The 17,226-nt window shown below is 51.3% G+C and overlaps 1 protein-coding gene across 3 annotated transcripts in view; it reads right to left on the bottom strand.

Moving 5' to 3' along the window:
* The window catches only part of Dscaml1 (DS cell adhesion molecule-like 1), a 316,989-nt gene that overhangs the window by 37,362 nt on the left and 262,401 nt on the right, over positions 1 to 17,226 (bottom strand). For all 3 annotated transcript variants that reach the window (NM_001108141.1, XM_039081433.2, XM_039081435.2), the window contains 5 exons: positions 10,250 to 10,449; positions 9,804 to 9,900; positions 9,568 to 9,696; positions 2,250 to 2,417; positions 1,140 to 1,210 (listed from right to left, as the gene is read on the bottom strand). In NM_001108141.1, the coding sequence (NP_001101611.1) occupies positions 1,140 to 1,210; positions 2,250 to 2,417; positions 9,568 to 9,696; positions 9,804 to 9,900; positions 10,250 to 10,449 (665 nt within the window). The remainder of the gene's footprint in view (positions 1 to 1,139; positions 1,211 to 2,249; positions 2,418 to 9,567; positions 9,697 to 9,803; positions 9,901 to 10,249; positions 10,450 to 17,226) is intronic.

Here is a 17,226-nt window from a genome sequence, read left to right as displayed (position 1 = left end):
CATGAAGATGAAGTCACCCCAAGGTCCATGTCAAGACTGGAATGCACTTGGAGGACTGAGGTCATGTCCAAAGAAGGCTCCCCAACCCCCAGTATACTGTAGTGGAGAGATTGGTCTGGGAATCCAGTCTGTGTGCCTTGGACTCTGTTATACTTGAGCAACTATAGGCAAGTCACCTCGCATCTCAATACCCTTGGCCTCCTCAGCTGGCTGCTGATATAAGTACCTTTCCAGTCACCCTCAAGAATAGAGAGAGGGCCAGACGAGTTCCTGTCGGAGCAAGTCCTAGGGACTGGATGCTGAAGAGTTTCAGGAAGGCATGAAGTTACTGGGTCATCTGTGTATGTGGAAGGACAGGGGACAGGGCCAGAGCTCCCCAGGAGTACTCCAACCCTTGGTCCTGCTCATCTCTTGGTTCATCCATGGAGCCTCCTCTAAGACATCCTTAAGCAGCAGCTGCCTCAGCTGCCTGTGTTCTCAGGCCCTTGCAGCGCCTGTGCACACTGGTCACTAACCTCTTTTCTCTGAAACCTTCCCCAGCCCTAGAAGGCCAGCTAGGGTTTCAAAAACAACCCCGGGCTGGAAAGATGGCTCAGTGGGTAAAGGCACTTGGTGCTAAGTGTGATCGTTTGAATTGTATCGCACAAACCCATGGGGTAGAAGAAGATAACTGACTCCCACAAATTGTTTTTGCTTTCTTCCCTCAGCATACACGCTGTGGGACACATGAGTGTGTGAGCATTTGTAAACCCCCCCCCCACACACACACTCACACTCCTCTCTGATCTTACCCTGATGCTGTAGGAGGGGAGTGTTGCACAAAATCAAACCGAGTTCCTACCCTCTAGTGTGGTAACATTGGGTTTAAGGATGAACTGCTAGGTGGGCAGAACCGTATTGGCACTGGCAAGTTCTTCATTTCATCCCTTGCCAGGTGTGGTCCCTCGCCAGATGGCCAGGATGTGAGGGAGCAATGACTGAGAAGGGACCTTCCTTTTACCTTCCTCTCCTCCCATCCTCCTCCCACTGTACCTGTGCCTAATGAGAAAACAGACATGGGTACTGTATGAAAAGAGACTAGTGAGCCTGCCGGATTCAGGGGGTTGGAAGAGGGGCAGGCAAGATGGCTTCTCACTTACCTTCCAGGTCACCTGGATGCTCTGTGAAGTCACTGGTTGCAAGGTGACATCCATGGGAGGCCCATCAGGAGCTGGGGACATAGAAGAGGCAACACTAAGTCACGTCTTGGGGGAGGAAACAACCGTGTGTCCTCATGTCCACCCGAAGAACCGTTGAGGAGGGGGAAGTCCACACACAGGTGACAGAGTCGGTGGCCATTTATCAGAGTGGGACCTGGCAGTTTAAACTTTATAATCGTTCATAACATTGTGCTCCGATGTCTTAGGAATGTTTGTGTATCATTTTGTTTTACAATAACACACATAAGAAAGTACAGTAAAGGGAAATCTTGTTCAAATTTTTGTTAAAAAATCTGGGGCCAGGTGGACAGCTCAGCCAGTAAGTATTGTAACTCCAAGGGCATGTGTTCTATTCCCAGAACCTGTGTAAAAAAATTTGAGTGTAGTGGTTAACACTGCCAGCCCCACCCCCAGACAGGCAGAAGCAGATAGATCCCTGGGGCTTGCTGGCCAGCCAGCTTAGTCTGTTTGGTGGATTTTAGGACAGTAAAAGACTTTGTCTCAAAAAAGGGTGGATAGTACCTCAGGAACCTACCTGAGGCTGTCCTCTGATATATACCCATCTATAAGGGTGTGTGAATCTGCTTGCTCCCTCCTGACACCCCAACATACCTTACACACACACATGCACACACACACACACACACACACACACACACACACACACACACACACACACACACACACACACACACACACACACACACACACACGCAATGTGACAAAGGCCACTGCCCCAGAGGACTCAGACTATTTGCCTTGCAGAGCCCTGCATCTTTCCTACATAGGCTGGAGCCCAGGAAAGCAAGACAGGACCACGGACAGCTCCTTCCCCATTCCCCCCAAACCAAGAGGGAAAAAACCGGTAGAACAAAAACAACCCCTCAGAAAACTGTGGCCTCTCTTTGACTCACAAAAGACATTTCTGGATCTCTCTCTCTACCCTCTCCAAACTACAAGCCCAGTGTGAATTAGCAGGGTTGGTGGAGATGGTGTCCGTAAGTCCCAGGACTGTGGGCAGCGGGGGCGGGGTAGAGGAGAGGTGCTCACCGGCTTCCTCTGTACTGATAGTAAGCTCCTTGCTCGGCTCGCTGCGCCCAATCTTGTTGAAGGAGTACATGCGGATGCTGTACACCGATGCTGGGTGTAAATCTACGATGTTCGCCTGGTTGATGGTTGGGGAGATGTTACGGGTGGACTGCTTAAAATCCCATGAATCTGCAAAGGAGACAACCATTTCAAAACACACCCAGCCTTGAGAACTCTGGGACCTGTCCCCACCTCAGCCTCAAGTGTCCACCTATGCTAGTTTTTGGATGCCAGAGGGGCCCAGCTTACATCAACAGCAGAGAGAGAGGAGAAGCCTTAGTAATTTCACAGGGACTATAAAGGGTCCTTTGAAGAAGCTCCAGCTTGGGAGAAGCCAGACTTCCCTTTGTCCTGCAAGCCTGTGAGCTGAACTGAAGATGAGAACAGATAGGATGCTTTCTAATGTCCACTAAGGTCATCACTTGCTCAGTAACCCCTGGTCTGCTGGACGGTGCCTTTCTTATTGCATCTTTTGGTACATGTGAGATTTACCATCCTCACTGTGAGATACCCATTCATCCAGCATCCCTGTGGGAAAGGGGAAGTGAGGACCCCTCCCCCTTCCCCCTGCTCTCTGCTTCTGTATCTCCCTTCCTTGTGCACCTGTGACAGGATCTGAGAGTTCTGTGTGAGGCTGGAGGGGACGGATCAAGTGCCAGAGTGCACAGCCCAACCCTACTCTCTTTCCTGCAGCAGCTACAAAGATGTAAGGTAGCAGAATCTTCAGAACGAGGGGCCAACAGAAAGGATTAATGTGTTCACAATTCAATTCATGCAAGGAGACTGGCAGTCCACTCCAGGGCTAATGTTTAGCAAAATTGTAGAACACGGAAAATGCCAGATAAATGCAACTCAGGGATCCTGTGGCTGTAAACATTATGCATCTCCAGAGGAACTCAGCCATCCACCCATGCTTGCTGTCCCCACCAGGGGACTCTAGAACAAGATGAAGCAGGGTTGCAGTTACAATGATGGCTGAGCCAGGACTTTCCCAACCCAGAGGGCTTGATCAAGTGCCTCCCTCCTCCTTAGCACTTTGGGGGGAAAATGGCAAAGACCCAGGAATCCAGCTGAGAGTAGAGCTTAAAAGTGTTTTCTGGGCATGGTCAGATAGCCCTGCTCATACTGATGGGCTGTGCTTGGAAATCCACTGTGGCATGCAGTGTTCTGGAAAAGTCTCAGTGGGAAAGGTTAGGCCACATTTCCACAGTTTAATTCTGAAGGCAGGAAAGGAGGTTACAACTGTAGGCCGATTTTAGGAAGATATTTTAAATGCATGTGTGCACCCAAGTGTGTTAGCATGTATGCATGTGTGCACCCAAGTGTGTTAGCATGTATGCATGTGTGCACCCAAGTGTGTTAGCATGTATGCATGTGTGCATCCAAGTGTGTTAGCATGGATGTGGAGGCTGGGGGATAATCTCAGTGTTCCTCAGTTACCTTCTATCAAAGGGTTTTTTTTTTCTTTTTTGAGACAGGGGCTCTGACTGAACCTAGAAGTCACTATCAGGTTAGACTGCTTTGCTTGTATGCTCCTGAGACCCCCTGTTGCTGCCTCCCCTAACTCTGGGTTGCACGTGTGTGCCACTGTACTTGGCATTTTAATGGGGTGTCTGGGGATTGAAGTCTAGACCTTGTGTTTGCTGCTGAGTAGGCTAGCTCTCAGCCCTTAAGAAGATTCTTAAGACTCTCTGTTACGTTTTAAAATAAACGCATGGATCTCTGTATGTGCGTGCGTATGAGTACACACATGTGTGCACGCAATACAGGGAATCATGTGCGTATGGAGGTTAGAGGACAACTTGCAGGAGTCTGTTTTCCCTACCATGTGAGTTTGTTCACTGAGCCAGCTTGACAGTCCAAAATACACATATACATGCACGCACACATGCATACATACATACATACATACATACATACATACATACATACGCACACACATACATTTATGTATGTAGCCTGAACACATCAGAATCCTACGATTTCATTTCTGGTTAAATGAGGTCTTGATTCCTTTAGAAACACAGCTTTCAGCTGCACAGGCTTAGCATCTGTGGAGGGCATCGGCCCAACTCCAGCCTGTAGTTTTGCATTTAATTCATCGGTTGCTGGAGCCAAGCTAATGACGTGGCAGTCTGTGGATGCTCAGAAACACATTATTTTCTTCTTGTCTTTAAAAACACCCCAGCCACCCAGAGAGCCACTCTGTGGCTGACAGGTGAAGCTAGAATTGCAAATAGCAGGTCCCTACCTGCTGTGGATGCCTGTTTGATTCAGGATGGAACGGACTAGCCATGGGGAGGCAGGTGCTCATGGCTCTGTATGTGGGGTCCTGGGAGCTGGTGCCAGCTCACAAATCACATTGGGTTTGCCCGTGTTTATGGGAGCGGGAGAGTGATCAGAAGTCAGTGCATTCATTTTTGATGAGCTCAGGCAAAGGGAAGAGCCACGTGGGATGTGTCTGAAAACAGGGGCCACAAAGAGGTACTGACATCCGCCAGGCACCTGTCGGTTCCAGGGGCAGCGGTGGATGGCTTAGAAATGCACCATTGACTCGTCGTGCCTTCCTCTGATGTCGGGGCTGTATTTCCACTGCACAGGAGCCTTTGCAGCAGCAAGTCCCATCACCCGCTTGGCCTGTCAATGGGCCCTGCCCATCTCCTTCTCCCTTTCCCCCTTTCTCTGAACCGCTCCTCTCTAGGCTTTCTGAGAAAGCTCTTGGATTCTGCTTCTCTCCTGGGCCTGTTCTGCTGGCGGTCTGCAGCTGCAGCCCCCTGAGCCTAACCTCAATGGACGCTTGCTTCCAGGTTCCAACCTATGCCTTCCTCCTCACACACCACGCACTCCTCATACACAGGCTTTCCCTTCTCTCTTCTCTACTATCAGGTCTGATAGCTTTTATGCCCCATGTGCTCTTGACTATATAAGGGCTCTCTCCATTGATATCCCTAACCTGGCCCAAATCATCATTGTCATCTCTCGGTTTTCTCTCTCAGTCTTCTCTCCAGCTAATTGCGTGTCTGCTACCCCTCCCCCTATGGGCCCCATGGCTGTCATTCCTCCTGCATATATAGCTGAGCCCCTCTCAAGGGCATGTACTGTACTTAGGCTCCTTTCAACGCACAGACCAGATCCTGCCGTCTCCTCTCACGAAGCTCTTCAATCTCTTTCCCTTGCTACTGGGTAAAGAGGAAGTTTTACAGCAGGACCAAGCCCTGTGGCCTGGATCATGTCCCTCTCCTCAGCCTCCCAAGGAGCATACACTGTAGCCATTGCACAGCATCATAGTTTGAAGCTCGCTGTTTTAGGAGCGTTGCCCAAGAAGGCCCCCAGTCCTCTGAAGACAGGAGTCATGTCTAAGGCTTTGGTCCTTACCCCCGCATTTCAAGTATTGACTTCTCAAAACCTATCACTGGCTTTTAGATCAGAGCCACCTTTTTGGGTTTTTACTTTGAATTTGGAGTCCCTCTGGGTTTTGCTTTCCTTCCCCTGCCTTCCTCATTTGCCAGTCTCGGAATGAAGGGGATTGTCTGTCCCAGATAGCAGCTCCTCGCCTTCTCCTATCCCTTGTTTGTAGGTAGATTTGACCTTGTGTCCCCCTCCCCCTTTTATTTTGTTTTTTTTCAAGACAGTTTCTTTTTGTACCCTTGGCTGTCCTGGGGTTTGCTCTGTGGATCCTCAGACTCACAGAGATCCTCCTGCCTCTGCCTCCTGAGTGCTGGGATTAAAGGTGTTCCCCACCACCGCCTCGCTCCCAAATCATTTTTTTTTATGTTGGCTTAGAACACCTGTCTCCCGGAGACCCTTCATGGCTAATGCGTCCGAGTCATGTTTGGAGGGCTCTCCTGCGTTTCCAGACTTGATCATGGCCTTCTCTCTGACGCTGAACAGTTCAACTCCGGGGCCTGTTTTCTTCTGCTCTCTTTTCTGCTCTCTGGGAGCCCTGTGCTGGATTTGTTGAAGATTGTCTCTTTAATATTCCCTTTCATATGTGCCTGCCTTGCCCACATTAACATATTTCATTAAGGGCTCTCTCATCCTTCCTTCATCAAAGGGTTTATGATGCAAAATGTTCTCCTTAAAAAGTAAGGAAGTGGCTGGGGAGATGGTTGTGCCTATTTCTCAGAAGGCTGCTCGCTGAGAGGAGCCTGGGCCTTGGCCGTTCCAGATGCCACTTCACTGCAGAGGGTTCAGGGGAAGACAAGATGCCTTGAGGGGAACACGAATCCAGCCTCTGCGCCTGATTCCTCCTCGAGTCCCACTTCCAAAGCACGCCTCCTGCACGGCACTCTCTCAGTGTCACAGGGATTCTTGGGGGTCACAGCAGCAAATGGCAACATCTCACACCTCAGTTCCCACAGAACAACACTTGAAACCATGTTACCATGGGGCCAGCACAGTCCCCAAGCTGGCTGGCCCCTAAGACAGTGTTCTTGGCTTTGAGGGCGATCCTCAGACAAGCCAGTCCCCCTGTCCTGTGCTTGGTGAGCAGAGGCAAATGTGGCATCTGCATTTTTCAGTGCGCACAGCACCGTCTGACAGATTTGTGTGGACGGTGCTATTTATCATTCAGACTCATGTATTATTACTCTACTGCCTGGGGCCGGGAAAAGACAGCGTGAACATGGTGGCTTAGAAAGGGCAGGCTTGGTAATTTCCCTTGGAAAATTAACATGATGAGCAACGTGGCAGAAAACCTGGCCAAGGTGCGGGGCATCGTGAGCAGACGGTCGAGACCCAGCTTGGGTGTGGTCTGGGGCAGGAGGTGGGGGGGCAAAGACACAAAAAGAGAGCCATGGAAGTTTTCATGTTCCATTCATCCTCATCACTTCCCTGAGAATAAGGGATTCCCATCTCCACTTTGCAAAGGGTTAGGCTTGTGAGCTTGTCTAGCCTTTAAGAGGCCCTGGCTGCTTTAGTCCCCAACACCACAAAACAAAAGGAAAAGCAAGAATTCTGTTTACGGTACTGCACACTCATAATCTTAGCATTTGGGAGGCTGAGGCAGGAACATAGCAAGTTTGAGGACAGCCTGAGCCCTCCAGAGAGTTCTAGGCCAGCCTGGCTTCAGGGCAGGATCTTGACTCAAAAATCACCCTACCTTCTATGAAAAATGAAGAGAGATGCTCAAAGATGCTTTAGAAATCTTGCTAAAGGCCACACAATTCTGATATTTGGTCACTCTAAGTCTACAGTTTTAGGAATGATTGACATTAGATAACACACATGCATGCGCACACGCACACGCACGCACACATAAGCACACACATGCGTGCACACACACACATGCCCACTTCCTTCTTTTGAGTCATTCTTCTGTTCCCTTGGATACAGCCCTCCGTCCTCATGCAACACAGTTAACAGTGAATTGCATTTGATTGGATAGTGCTGTGTAATGGTTCTGAAAGTGTGTGCGCGTGCGTGGGCCGTTACGTTCCCTCTCCAAGGGCAACGTTCTGCTTCCTAATTCATTCTCTTTTCTCTACTACATGACTTTTGCATGATTCTGGGGGCAGTGGGAAGATTGGCACGCGCGGTCCATGTGGCTGACTGACAGACATAAATTTCAGCCTGTGAGTCCCATGGGGCTCTAAACTGCCACATGAGGCTTTTGAGCTATCGGGGGAGGGGAGAGTACAGCTGCCAAGGGCTCCCTCTAGCCTTACACCAGCCGCTTCTAGAATTCTCCACAACCTTCCTCCATCAGACATTCTTCATTCTGCACCCACTTTATAGACCGAGAAACTGCGCCGTGCTCACATCCTTTGTCTCGGTGACAGCGAACTAATGTTCTCATGGAGCCCTTGCACCAATGTGCCAGGATGGGCCAGGTGCTTGGGTAGGTGGGCTCTTCTGGAGCCGGCCTCTGGATCTCTAAGTGTGCAAGGCTTGTGTGTGCAGGGGACATCTGTGAAGCTTTACTCCAGCCTTCCCGCTCCCGTCCAGCCTACTCCTCACGGCCCTTCTATTCAGTAAGAGTCAGAGGAGGATGGGGTTGGGAGATGTAGTATGGACATATTTAAGAATACCAGTTTCACGGGCTGCCTCTCTTAGGTGATGCTCTCAGTGAGTGTGGCTCCTCTGAGCCAAGCAGTGCCCTAGGAAGGGTTTCCATTCATTCAAGAGGTTCGTCTGGGGAAGGGGCGAGTTAGGGAACAGGCAGCAGCGCAGTCCGGGAGGAGGGCAGAGCAGCAGTCACAAAGAACACAGGAGCAGGGAGCCAAGATCTCCTGGGCACCCGCTACCCACTGACTGGGCACCATCCCACAGGAGTGACATGTGCCTCTGGGACGCTCGTGCTCAGCTTCTCGAGAGGCCTGGATGTGAGTCAGACACACCCAGCCTCCTTGCACCGCTGTCTCTACCGTTACCATCTACAGCACTTCAAGTGCCTCTTTGCTCTGCTCTTGGATGTCAGCTTTTAGCATGCATCCATCCTCGGGGGGTAGGGGGTGGGAGCTGTGCTGTTCCAGCCTCTTGGGAGCTCAGACATGGTTCCACAGAGCAGAAGCTCAGCTTGAAGGCTGTCCTCCTATCCCTGCTCCAAAGCACACCGGCGGCCATAGTGTAGTGCCCGTGCATGGGGTCTGTGGAGCCTAAGCTGCTCCTTGCCTGGCTCCGAGCTTCTGTTTTCTCTGCAGGCAGCGTGTTCTGTCAGTTAGTCCTCCAGACGTCGCTTAGAGAGGTGTCCACCAAAGACCAGGCAGGGCCCTTCCTGATGATCCTTGGCAGGTGTATTTCTTCTTGGCATTCAATGTGATGATCCCTGGGCGTCTGTCTATAGCTAGACTGGGGCACGTCACAGTGCCTCGCAGTGATTTGGCAGCAGCATAGAGCTTCTGGGGCTGTAGAAGGCAGCTCTAGGGAAGGTCTCTGGGAGTAGGGACCCAGTGATCCCATAGCACTGATCTCCAACCCACTTGCCTTCCTAAACCAAGACCGTCCAGGTGACCCCACAAACCCATGACATCCCCACAGAGCACTTGACGCTAAACACCTCTAAGTCAGACCGTGAGTGAGAATCATGCTCCAATAAGACAGTAATTATTATTATGGGCGGGACCGATCTTTCCCTGCCACCGGTGTATCTCAGTCTCTACCCTAGCTCCCGAAGTTAGCCATTGTCCCCTCTCTCTGGGGGAGTGACTGTACACGTGACGGGTGCTGGTGATTCTGTGGCAGGTGGGTGCTGCTCCTTCAGAGAGGCACAGGCAGGCTGTGTGCCACGAAAGGCCCCAGAGGGCAAACCCTTGCCATCTGCATCTGTCCCAGCACCTACCTGATTTGTTCTTGTACTCGATATCAAAGCCAGTGATGATACTGTTTCCATCAAATCTCTGAGTCCAACGCAGGTTCATGCTCCGGGCCTTCACCTCCCGGATCTCCAGCTCTGGGGGGTCAGGGGGCTCTGGGCGGTGACAGAAGAGGAACAAAGGTGAGATAGTAGCAGGCAGCTTGGCTGTGGGCCTCTGGGCCCTAGAGAAGGTGAAAGGGCGGGTGGGCAGGTGAATGTACCTTGCACAGTGAGCTGGATCAAACCCCGGTCCTCTCCGTATGAGTTGATAGCATGGCAGCTGAAGAACACGGAGTCCCCACGGTCGGCTGGCTTGAGCTGAGACATGACCAGTAGGAAGAGGAAAGGGAGGAGACAGGAGGGTATTTTAGAGGGGGGCATTTAGGGGGACTGGGAGGGAGGTTCAGAGGGGTTCTAGCTAAGACATCCCCTTGCAGAAGGATGTGTGCCCTGAGGACTCAAGCAGGGAGGAGGGTCATGAAAGAGACTGGGAACCCACATAAAGATTGCTGTGGTTGTCAGAAAGAAGACTTGAGGTTCTGGTGCAGAAATTTTTGGGTGGGAATGGTAGGTACCTTAGAAGGGGCAGGGAAGGGCTTCCGGCCTCCCATTTGCCTCCCTTGGATAGAGATGGACGGTGTCCCTAGGCTTGGGACTGGGCACCCACCTTAAGCGTGGAGACCACCTCATCGCCATTGTCCTTGGTAGCAATGGCATACCGCATGACACGGTCGGGATCAATGACGGTGTCCCCCTTCTCCCAGCGGATTATGATGGGCCGCTCGCCACGCGCAGTGCAGTTCAGCTCCTTGGCGTGGCCCTTGATGGCGATAGTGGTGTTGGGGTGCGACGTGATCATGGCTGGGACTGAGGAAGAGGAGGCAAGGGGATGTGAATATTCCAAGACCAGCCTGGGGGAGGTGGGAGTTGCTTGTGTGGCAGAAGTTCTGTCCCTCGCTCTGTTCCACCCCTGGCTACCCTGGATGTCCCACCTCTAAGCTCTGCCCTTTGCTGTTCAATCTCAGAGGACTTCCTCCCAGGAAGGGGCACCCTGTTCACCTGTCCCTGAAGCCCCTTGGTATCCAGGCCTGGTACTTTCCTCTCCTTCCCCTTTCAGTTCCAGGACCCTTCTATTGACACCAGTTTATTTTACATGTGCGACATAGTTACAAAGAAAGCCGGTTATATTGAAATACGGTTATGCAAATATTAAAAACACTAACAAGCAAACTTTGAATATTGTTTATCACACACCGGTATGTTCTGCTCTCATACTTTATGAGATGAGATCTGGTGGCAGGCCTTATAATTACTATCTTATATTACCCCTGCTTTTGCAGCTGTGGTGAGCACAAAGGCTATTCTGAGAGTTCCACAATAAATATGACATGAAAATATCTGTGCATCTCTATGGGTGACAGTCATACACACACACACACACACACACACACACACACACACGTGCATGCACACACACGTGTGCACATATACAGGCAGGTACACACACTGTCACTGCTGTGGTTTGTGGCTTATGTTCACTGGGAATCACTACATTTCAGTTTGAGGCTAACATCAAAAAGATGTGATTTCTCCACACTCAAACATTTGGCCCCATGGAATCATCTCTGTAGATGTCTGGGGCTTCTGTGGACCCCAGGTTCAGGGTCATGCTCTGAGGCCAGGGTCTCTGCTTGTCAGAGGGGCTGAGGTGTGTTTAGCTCCAATTTGTTCCAGGGGATGCCTGGTAGGGACATTATGAAAGAACTTCTAGCGGCAATAGGAGGGTCCACCCTCCCTGCCCCACCTGCTGATCCTGTGGTTTCACCCAGGCAGGGCCAAGGCCCTGAGTGGTCCCTAAGATGCCCTTTCCACTCGCATGACAAGGGGCTTTACCAACAGCTGGGCCCACTATGGACTTACGTGTCTTGACTAGAAACAGGGAGGGAGGATGGGCAGAATCTCTGAATCTTGGTCCACACCCTTGGGCTCCCACTTGACCATGAAGCACTGTGCCACACCTTGGGTAACACATTCCTGACATCCCAAATGGGGGGACTGGGAAGATAGAGCTAATTGTGGGCAACAGGATCAGGGGAGACATCTGAGGAGTGTTTCTAGAAATGTATGAGAAGGCACAGTCCACACTCGCCAGGAGCCTTTCTCTAAGGCCTAGGATGTGGAGTCTGCTCACAGTGGGTTCTGCAGATCACAGAGCAGCTCACGGTTGACCATCACTGGCTTGTTAGTGCGATGGTGGGTGAAAGAGACCCTGTCTTCTCTTGTCTCAAAACTTGGTTGACTGACATAAAGCCTGCTCCCTTCCAATGGCTCCTCCCGTTTTCTTGTGCTTGTGTGTGTGTGTGTGTGTGTGTGTGTGTGTGTGTGTGTGTGTACCCCAGAGCCCAGGAAGAGGCCACAGATTGATGTCAGTTATTGAACTCAGAGCTCACCAATTTGGCCAACCAGTCTGACCAGGGATTCCACTGTCTGTTTCCCCAGTGCTGGGGTTACAGTGATGCCATCATGCTCAGCTGGGTTTCGGGGATCAAACTCAGGTTCTCTTGCAACCAAGTCACTCTCCAGCCCTAACCCCCCTTCCCACTTTAATGGCTAGCGGAGACACTGGTCTTTCCAACTAACTCTTCACAGACAGCAGAAAGGAGAAAGGAGGAGTGGACCTGGAGGGGTCTAATCTCAGCTACCAACTGAGGGTGGAGGGATGATTTGAACAAGTGGAGGACAGCACCTGCTCCCTCAGGCTCCCCGAGATTACACCTCACAGCCAGCTATTCCCTCTGAGGCCTCCATGTGTCGATCTGATGCAGGGTGGGGCTGGGGGCAGCCCTAGCCCCAGGCCCCGTACCAATGTCTTAGCACATTCCTCTAGTCCAGGCTCATCAAATAACGAAGCAGATAAACTTTATAATGCACAGCATTACACCAGAATATACAATAAAACGCGAAAGACAAATAACGAGGTGTAAGTTATAATGAAGAAAAAGCCTGCAGTCAGAGACATCCAAGTATGAATTATTGACTAAGGTTTTACACTCTCAAGGATGTGCGCAGGAATATTTTTCCATCAAAGATTTGCATAATTCACTCGTATAAACCTGGGTGGAATATAGAGTGAGATTTTACATCGACAAGTCGAGCCTTGCACTGCAGATGCCTCCATGTTTTACGGGGAGGGTGGGAATGCTAGGGTAGGGGCGATGCAGCTGTTTCTGCAATTCCCGCAGGGAATGAGCAAGGCCTGGATCTGAATCCCTGGGTGGGTCTAGGGCCTAAGGTAGATGGGGGAGAGGTGATCTTATTCATGACTCTGCGTGTGTGTGTGTGTGTGTGTGTGTGTGTGTGTGTGTGTGTGTGTAGAAAAAGGAGGATGGGGGCAGCTTTAGCCTTTGCACAGGGTAAAGTCTGGAAGGGGAGGGGGACAGGGAGGAATAGTCCCAGGGAAAACATCTCAGCTCTGAGCCATGGTGAGAAGCTTGCTCATCTGGGCTCTGCCTTCCATGCAGGCCTCCAGTACCTTGTGTCAAGACACCTTCTATCCAGACACGACTTCATGCTGGGGCGTGCACCTTGCCAATCAGAGCACAGACCCCGTGTCAGATCCCACTCACCCTGTGGGTGCCGCACCTTTGAGCAGCGTACAGCCTGTGCCTCTGCTTCGGGTCACTTGTGTTTCCAAGCCGGGTTACCCAGAGACAGACTTATGGACAATCAGGGACAGCAGTGTCTCCAGAGATCTTCGGCTCCTCAGCCCTGCATAGCAACCACATCTGGGGCTGGCTGCCCATCGTCCGGTTGGCTGGATGCTTTTACAGTAACAAGTGCCCGGCACCACACCCTAGGGCTCTCCTGACTGCTAGCTCAAGGAAGCCATTGAAGGTGAAGAGGAGCGGAGCTTGAAGAATTTGGGGGCCAGGAGGCCTGACCTCCAGACTTGTCCCTACCAGCTTTGTAGGCCTCCAACACATTAAATTTGGTGTCCCTGTGTCCCACAGAACGGCTGTGGGGGCACAATAAACATATGGGTACTCGTAGGGCACCTGCCCTATCAGGCTCCATTTCCACTCACAAGTCACCCGTGTCCCACGCCAGCTCTGAGGGAAGCATTAACTAGGCCCACATGCACCAAACTTCTGGATTAAAATGTTTCTGGTAGATGATTCCACAGAATCACAGTGCCCAGATAAAGACCCACTCGACCGCACTGTATCCGTCAGCCACACGCATTGCTGAGCATCTGAAACATGGCGGGGCTGATTGAGAGGCACTATAAATGTAAAACAGACAGCAGACTTCAGAAATGTAAAGAGACGAGGGACATAAGACAGCTCACTTACGTTTTTATACTGGTGATGTATGTTGATACTGAGTTAAATGAGTGGTAGGATTACAACTTGTAATATTCTGTACAAGGGAAGAGACTTAGGCTCTTTAGGGAAGCCATTCGCCCCAAGGTCACTCCGATCGATAGCAGGCAGAAGCGCCCCTGAAAAGAGGGGGGAATGCTGAGCACAGTGGAGTACATCTGTAGCCCCAGCTATTGGGGTGCTGAGGCAGGAGGATTGTTCGAGACGGTTTGAGTAGTACAGTGAGGGCCACAAAGCAGAAGGAGGATGTGGAGAAGGTGGAGGAGGAAGTACAGAGAAGGAAGAGGAGAAGGGAGGAAGAGAGGGGCAGGGGGAGGGACTCCAAGACATATCTCGACAGACCATCACAAGCAGTCTTTCTCGTATTCTTGCACATTTACACGGTGCCATTACATGTGAGCCAGTGGGGTTTCTCCCCTATATGCCAAGGCCCTGGTGTGATTGCTTAACTGAGGGAACCATGAGTCGATACTTCCTCTGTATACGTTGTCTACACACACACACACACACACACACACACACACACACACACGCACGCACGCACGCACGCACGCACGCACGCACACATGCCCTCCGTGGTCCTCTGCAGTGGTAAGCATGCCATATGGCAGCATATTCTGTGTGCTTTCCACGAGTGACCTCCTCAGAGGGACTCTGAGCTATTGTCCCCTATAGCGAGGCCCAGTCCCCTCCTGCTCCCTTTCTAGCTCCATGGCCTCCTTGGCACCTATAGCGCTCTGGTTGCCTAAAGCAACTGCTTCACTTTGGCTAGGCTCTCCTGATGCCAACCACAGGAAGTGAGTCTCATTAGACCCATTCTTCAGACAGAAACCTGAGGCTTCCAGCAGGGGCTATTCGCCCTGAGCTGTGGTGACAGAGCTGGCTGTCTCTCACCATCTGCCTCCCTGCCCTCCTTGCGTGCACTCTGTTTTTCAGAAATGGGATTGGGTTGTCACTAATGTGTGGCCTCTGTGCTTGCTGGTGCAGCCCTGGCATAGGACCCTGGGAAGGGAGGGAAGAACCGGAGTTTTAGGAACCCAGACAGAAGTGGGAATGATTAGGCAGAGGATAGAGTCCTGGGTGGATATACTAATGACAGCCTTGGATTGTCATGCTGTTCCCTTTAGATGGGGAGGTGACCCTGAGAGACTTGTGGACAGCAGGCCCATTGCTTTCAGCTTTCCATCCCTATGCCATTAAGTGATACTGAGTGCCCAACATGGGACAAATGTTGGTAGAGGGCACAGCAGCAACCTGGTAGATTCCAAGTCATTCCCTGACTCCATGACTATCACATGCAGACACTTCTCCGGCAAGGCTCCCCAGCGGACATGCTCTCCTGCATGCTGCATCCTGGGTCTAATGGGGAGACTCCTGGATAGAAGTCTCTGTGGGCCCTAACCTGGCGCATATCCACGAAAAGGAAGTTCTGTGGTCCTCTGTGACTGCCAGGCAGCATTGATGGCTCATGGGACTCCAGCCACTGCTAGTTAGGACTGAGGCTCTAAATCCTAAATGGTCTCCTCCTTCTCCTGCTCCCATGGGGCCTTACAGGCGGGTGCAGCAGACACAGAGGGGGACCTAGAATAGAGGGCCACTGATTGCAGAGAGCCATGCTTCCTGAGATCCAGGGCCTCCAGGGCTGCCAGCCCAGGAGAGAGGAAATCAATTTCAAAAACAGGACAGTTGTCAGAATCCGATGTTACCGGTTCCGTCTGTGAAATTACTCTCAGGCTGGCTCCTGCTGCCCCTGAGGTCCTGCCTGGACAGCTGCTATTTACATTTTAATTCGATGTGAGAGGCTGATAGATTTTTAAAACACCATGAGACGGACGCTCCCATCTCTGCACCCACATGTTTTGCCATCACTCTCGGGCTCAGAGGTAGATTTTTTTCTTTTTTCTTTTTTGGAACAGGGTCACTCTTCCAGTCTCTCTGGCTGTCCTGGAAGCCACTCTATAGATCAGGCTGGTCTCGAACTCACAGAGATCTACCTGTTTCTGCCTCCCAAGTGCCGGGATGTAGGCTCTAGAGTTCTAAGACACTACACTGTGGACTAAACCTTGCCAACCTGGCTCCTACCTCACTTTCCAGCTCAGCTCCTTCCCCCTTTCCCCAGGTCGCATTTCCTAGGCAGGGATGGGTCTATTCCTTAAGTTTGCAGAACACTGCATTAGGTTTTGAAGAGCACCTCATTCCTTGTGTCAAAGGAAGCTAGTTTAGGATCTCTTCCCCCTTCCCCCTACCTTGCCAGTGTGGAAGCTCAGAGAGGTTAAGCAATCTGCCTGAAGTCACACCATGATGATCTGTAAGGAGGAGATCAAGCCTCTAACAGTTCACCATGCCCCTTTCTTTAGTGTTAGCCCAGACTCCTCCTTCCTGGTTGCACCCCAACATACCCCTGGATGACTTTTGGGGGGAGTCCAGGAGAAGGCAGAAGATAGGAGGTAGATGGGTGTGTGGGGGCAGAGGCCAGTCCTTAAGGGCTGGGTCTACTGCTGGTGCAGGAGTAGGGACTATGAAGCAGGCTTTCTCTGTACCTTGCTCCCTCCCTCTCCTCTATGGTGACAGGAGCTCAGCTGCCTTTTCTGACAGTCCTCAAGCCACTAGGGAAGGAAGCTTCGGCTATGAATCCCCAGTAGAGAAGCGCTGCCCTGCGGGAAGAAACGGAAGACAAAGGCCGCTTGGCTTGTCGGAGTCTGAGTGGTTGACAATGAGGCTCCTGGGAGCCAGTCACAGAGAAAACTCGATTTGACTGAGGGCTTACTATGCACCAGGCACTGGGAATGAAGATATTTGATCCTCACAGATGGGGAAACTGAGGTTTGGAGAAGTAAATAGACTATGGTCACACAGCTAGTCAGAGTCTGCTTCAGGGCATTTGGGAACTTACCGGCCCTGTGACATGGGACAGAGGAACAGGGTGGGGCAGAGCTTAGGGGCCATCGAAATAGGTGCCTGGCACTAATATGCCAGAGCTGTGGTGAAGGCTGACTTGGGGACAGAGGACTGGCTTAGAAATTGAGAACCAAGGATGCTCTCCCAGATGGGTGTTCTAGGGATGGTCCAGGAAGTTTTCATACCTGTTGACACTGGAGAATTATTACGGAGCTTAATAACTAACTCATCATGGGACATGTAGTTCAGTTGGTCGCGCTTAGCATGTGTGAGGCCCTGGGTTTAATCCCCAGCACCACATAAACTGGGCAAAGTGGCCCAGGAGGCAGGAAGATCAGAAATAAAGGGTCCCCTCCAGCTATAT

This window comes from Rattus norvegicus, chromosome 8 (assembly GCF_036323735.1).
Source record: "Rattus norvegicus strain BN/NHsdMcwi chromosome 8, GRCr8, whole genome shotgun sequence".
NCBI classification, from domain to species: Eukaryota; Metazoa; Chordata; class Mammalia; order Rodentia; family Muridae; genus Rattus; species Rattus norvegicus.
Note: the sequence above shows the minus strand (reverse complement) of the source record. Positions and strands in the feature narration are given on the sequence as shown.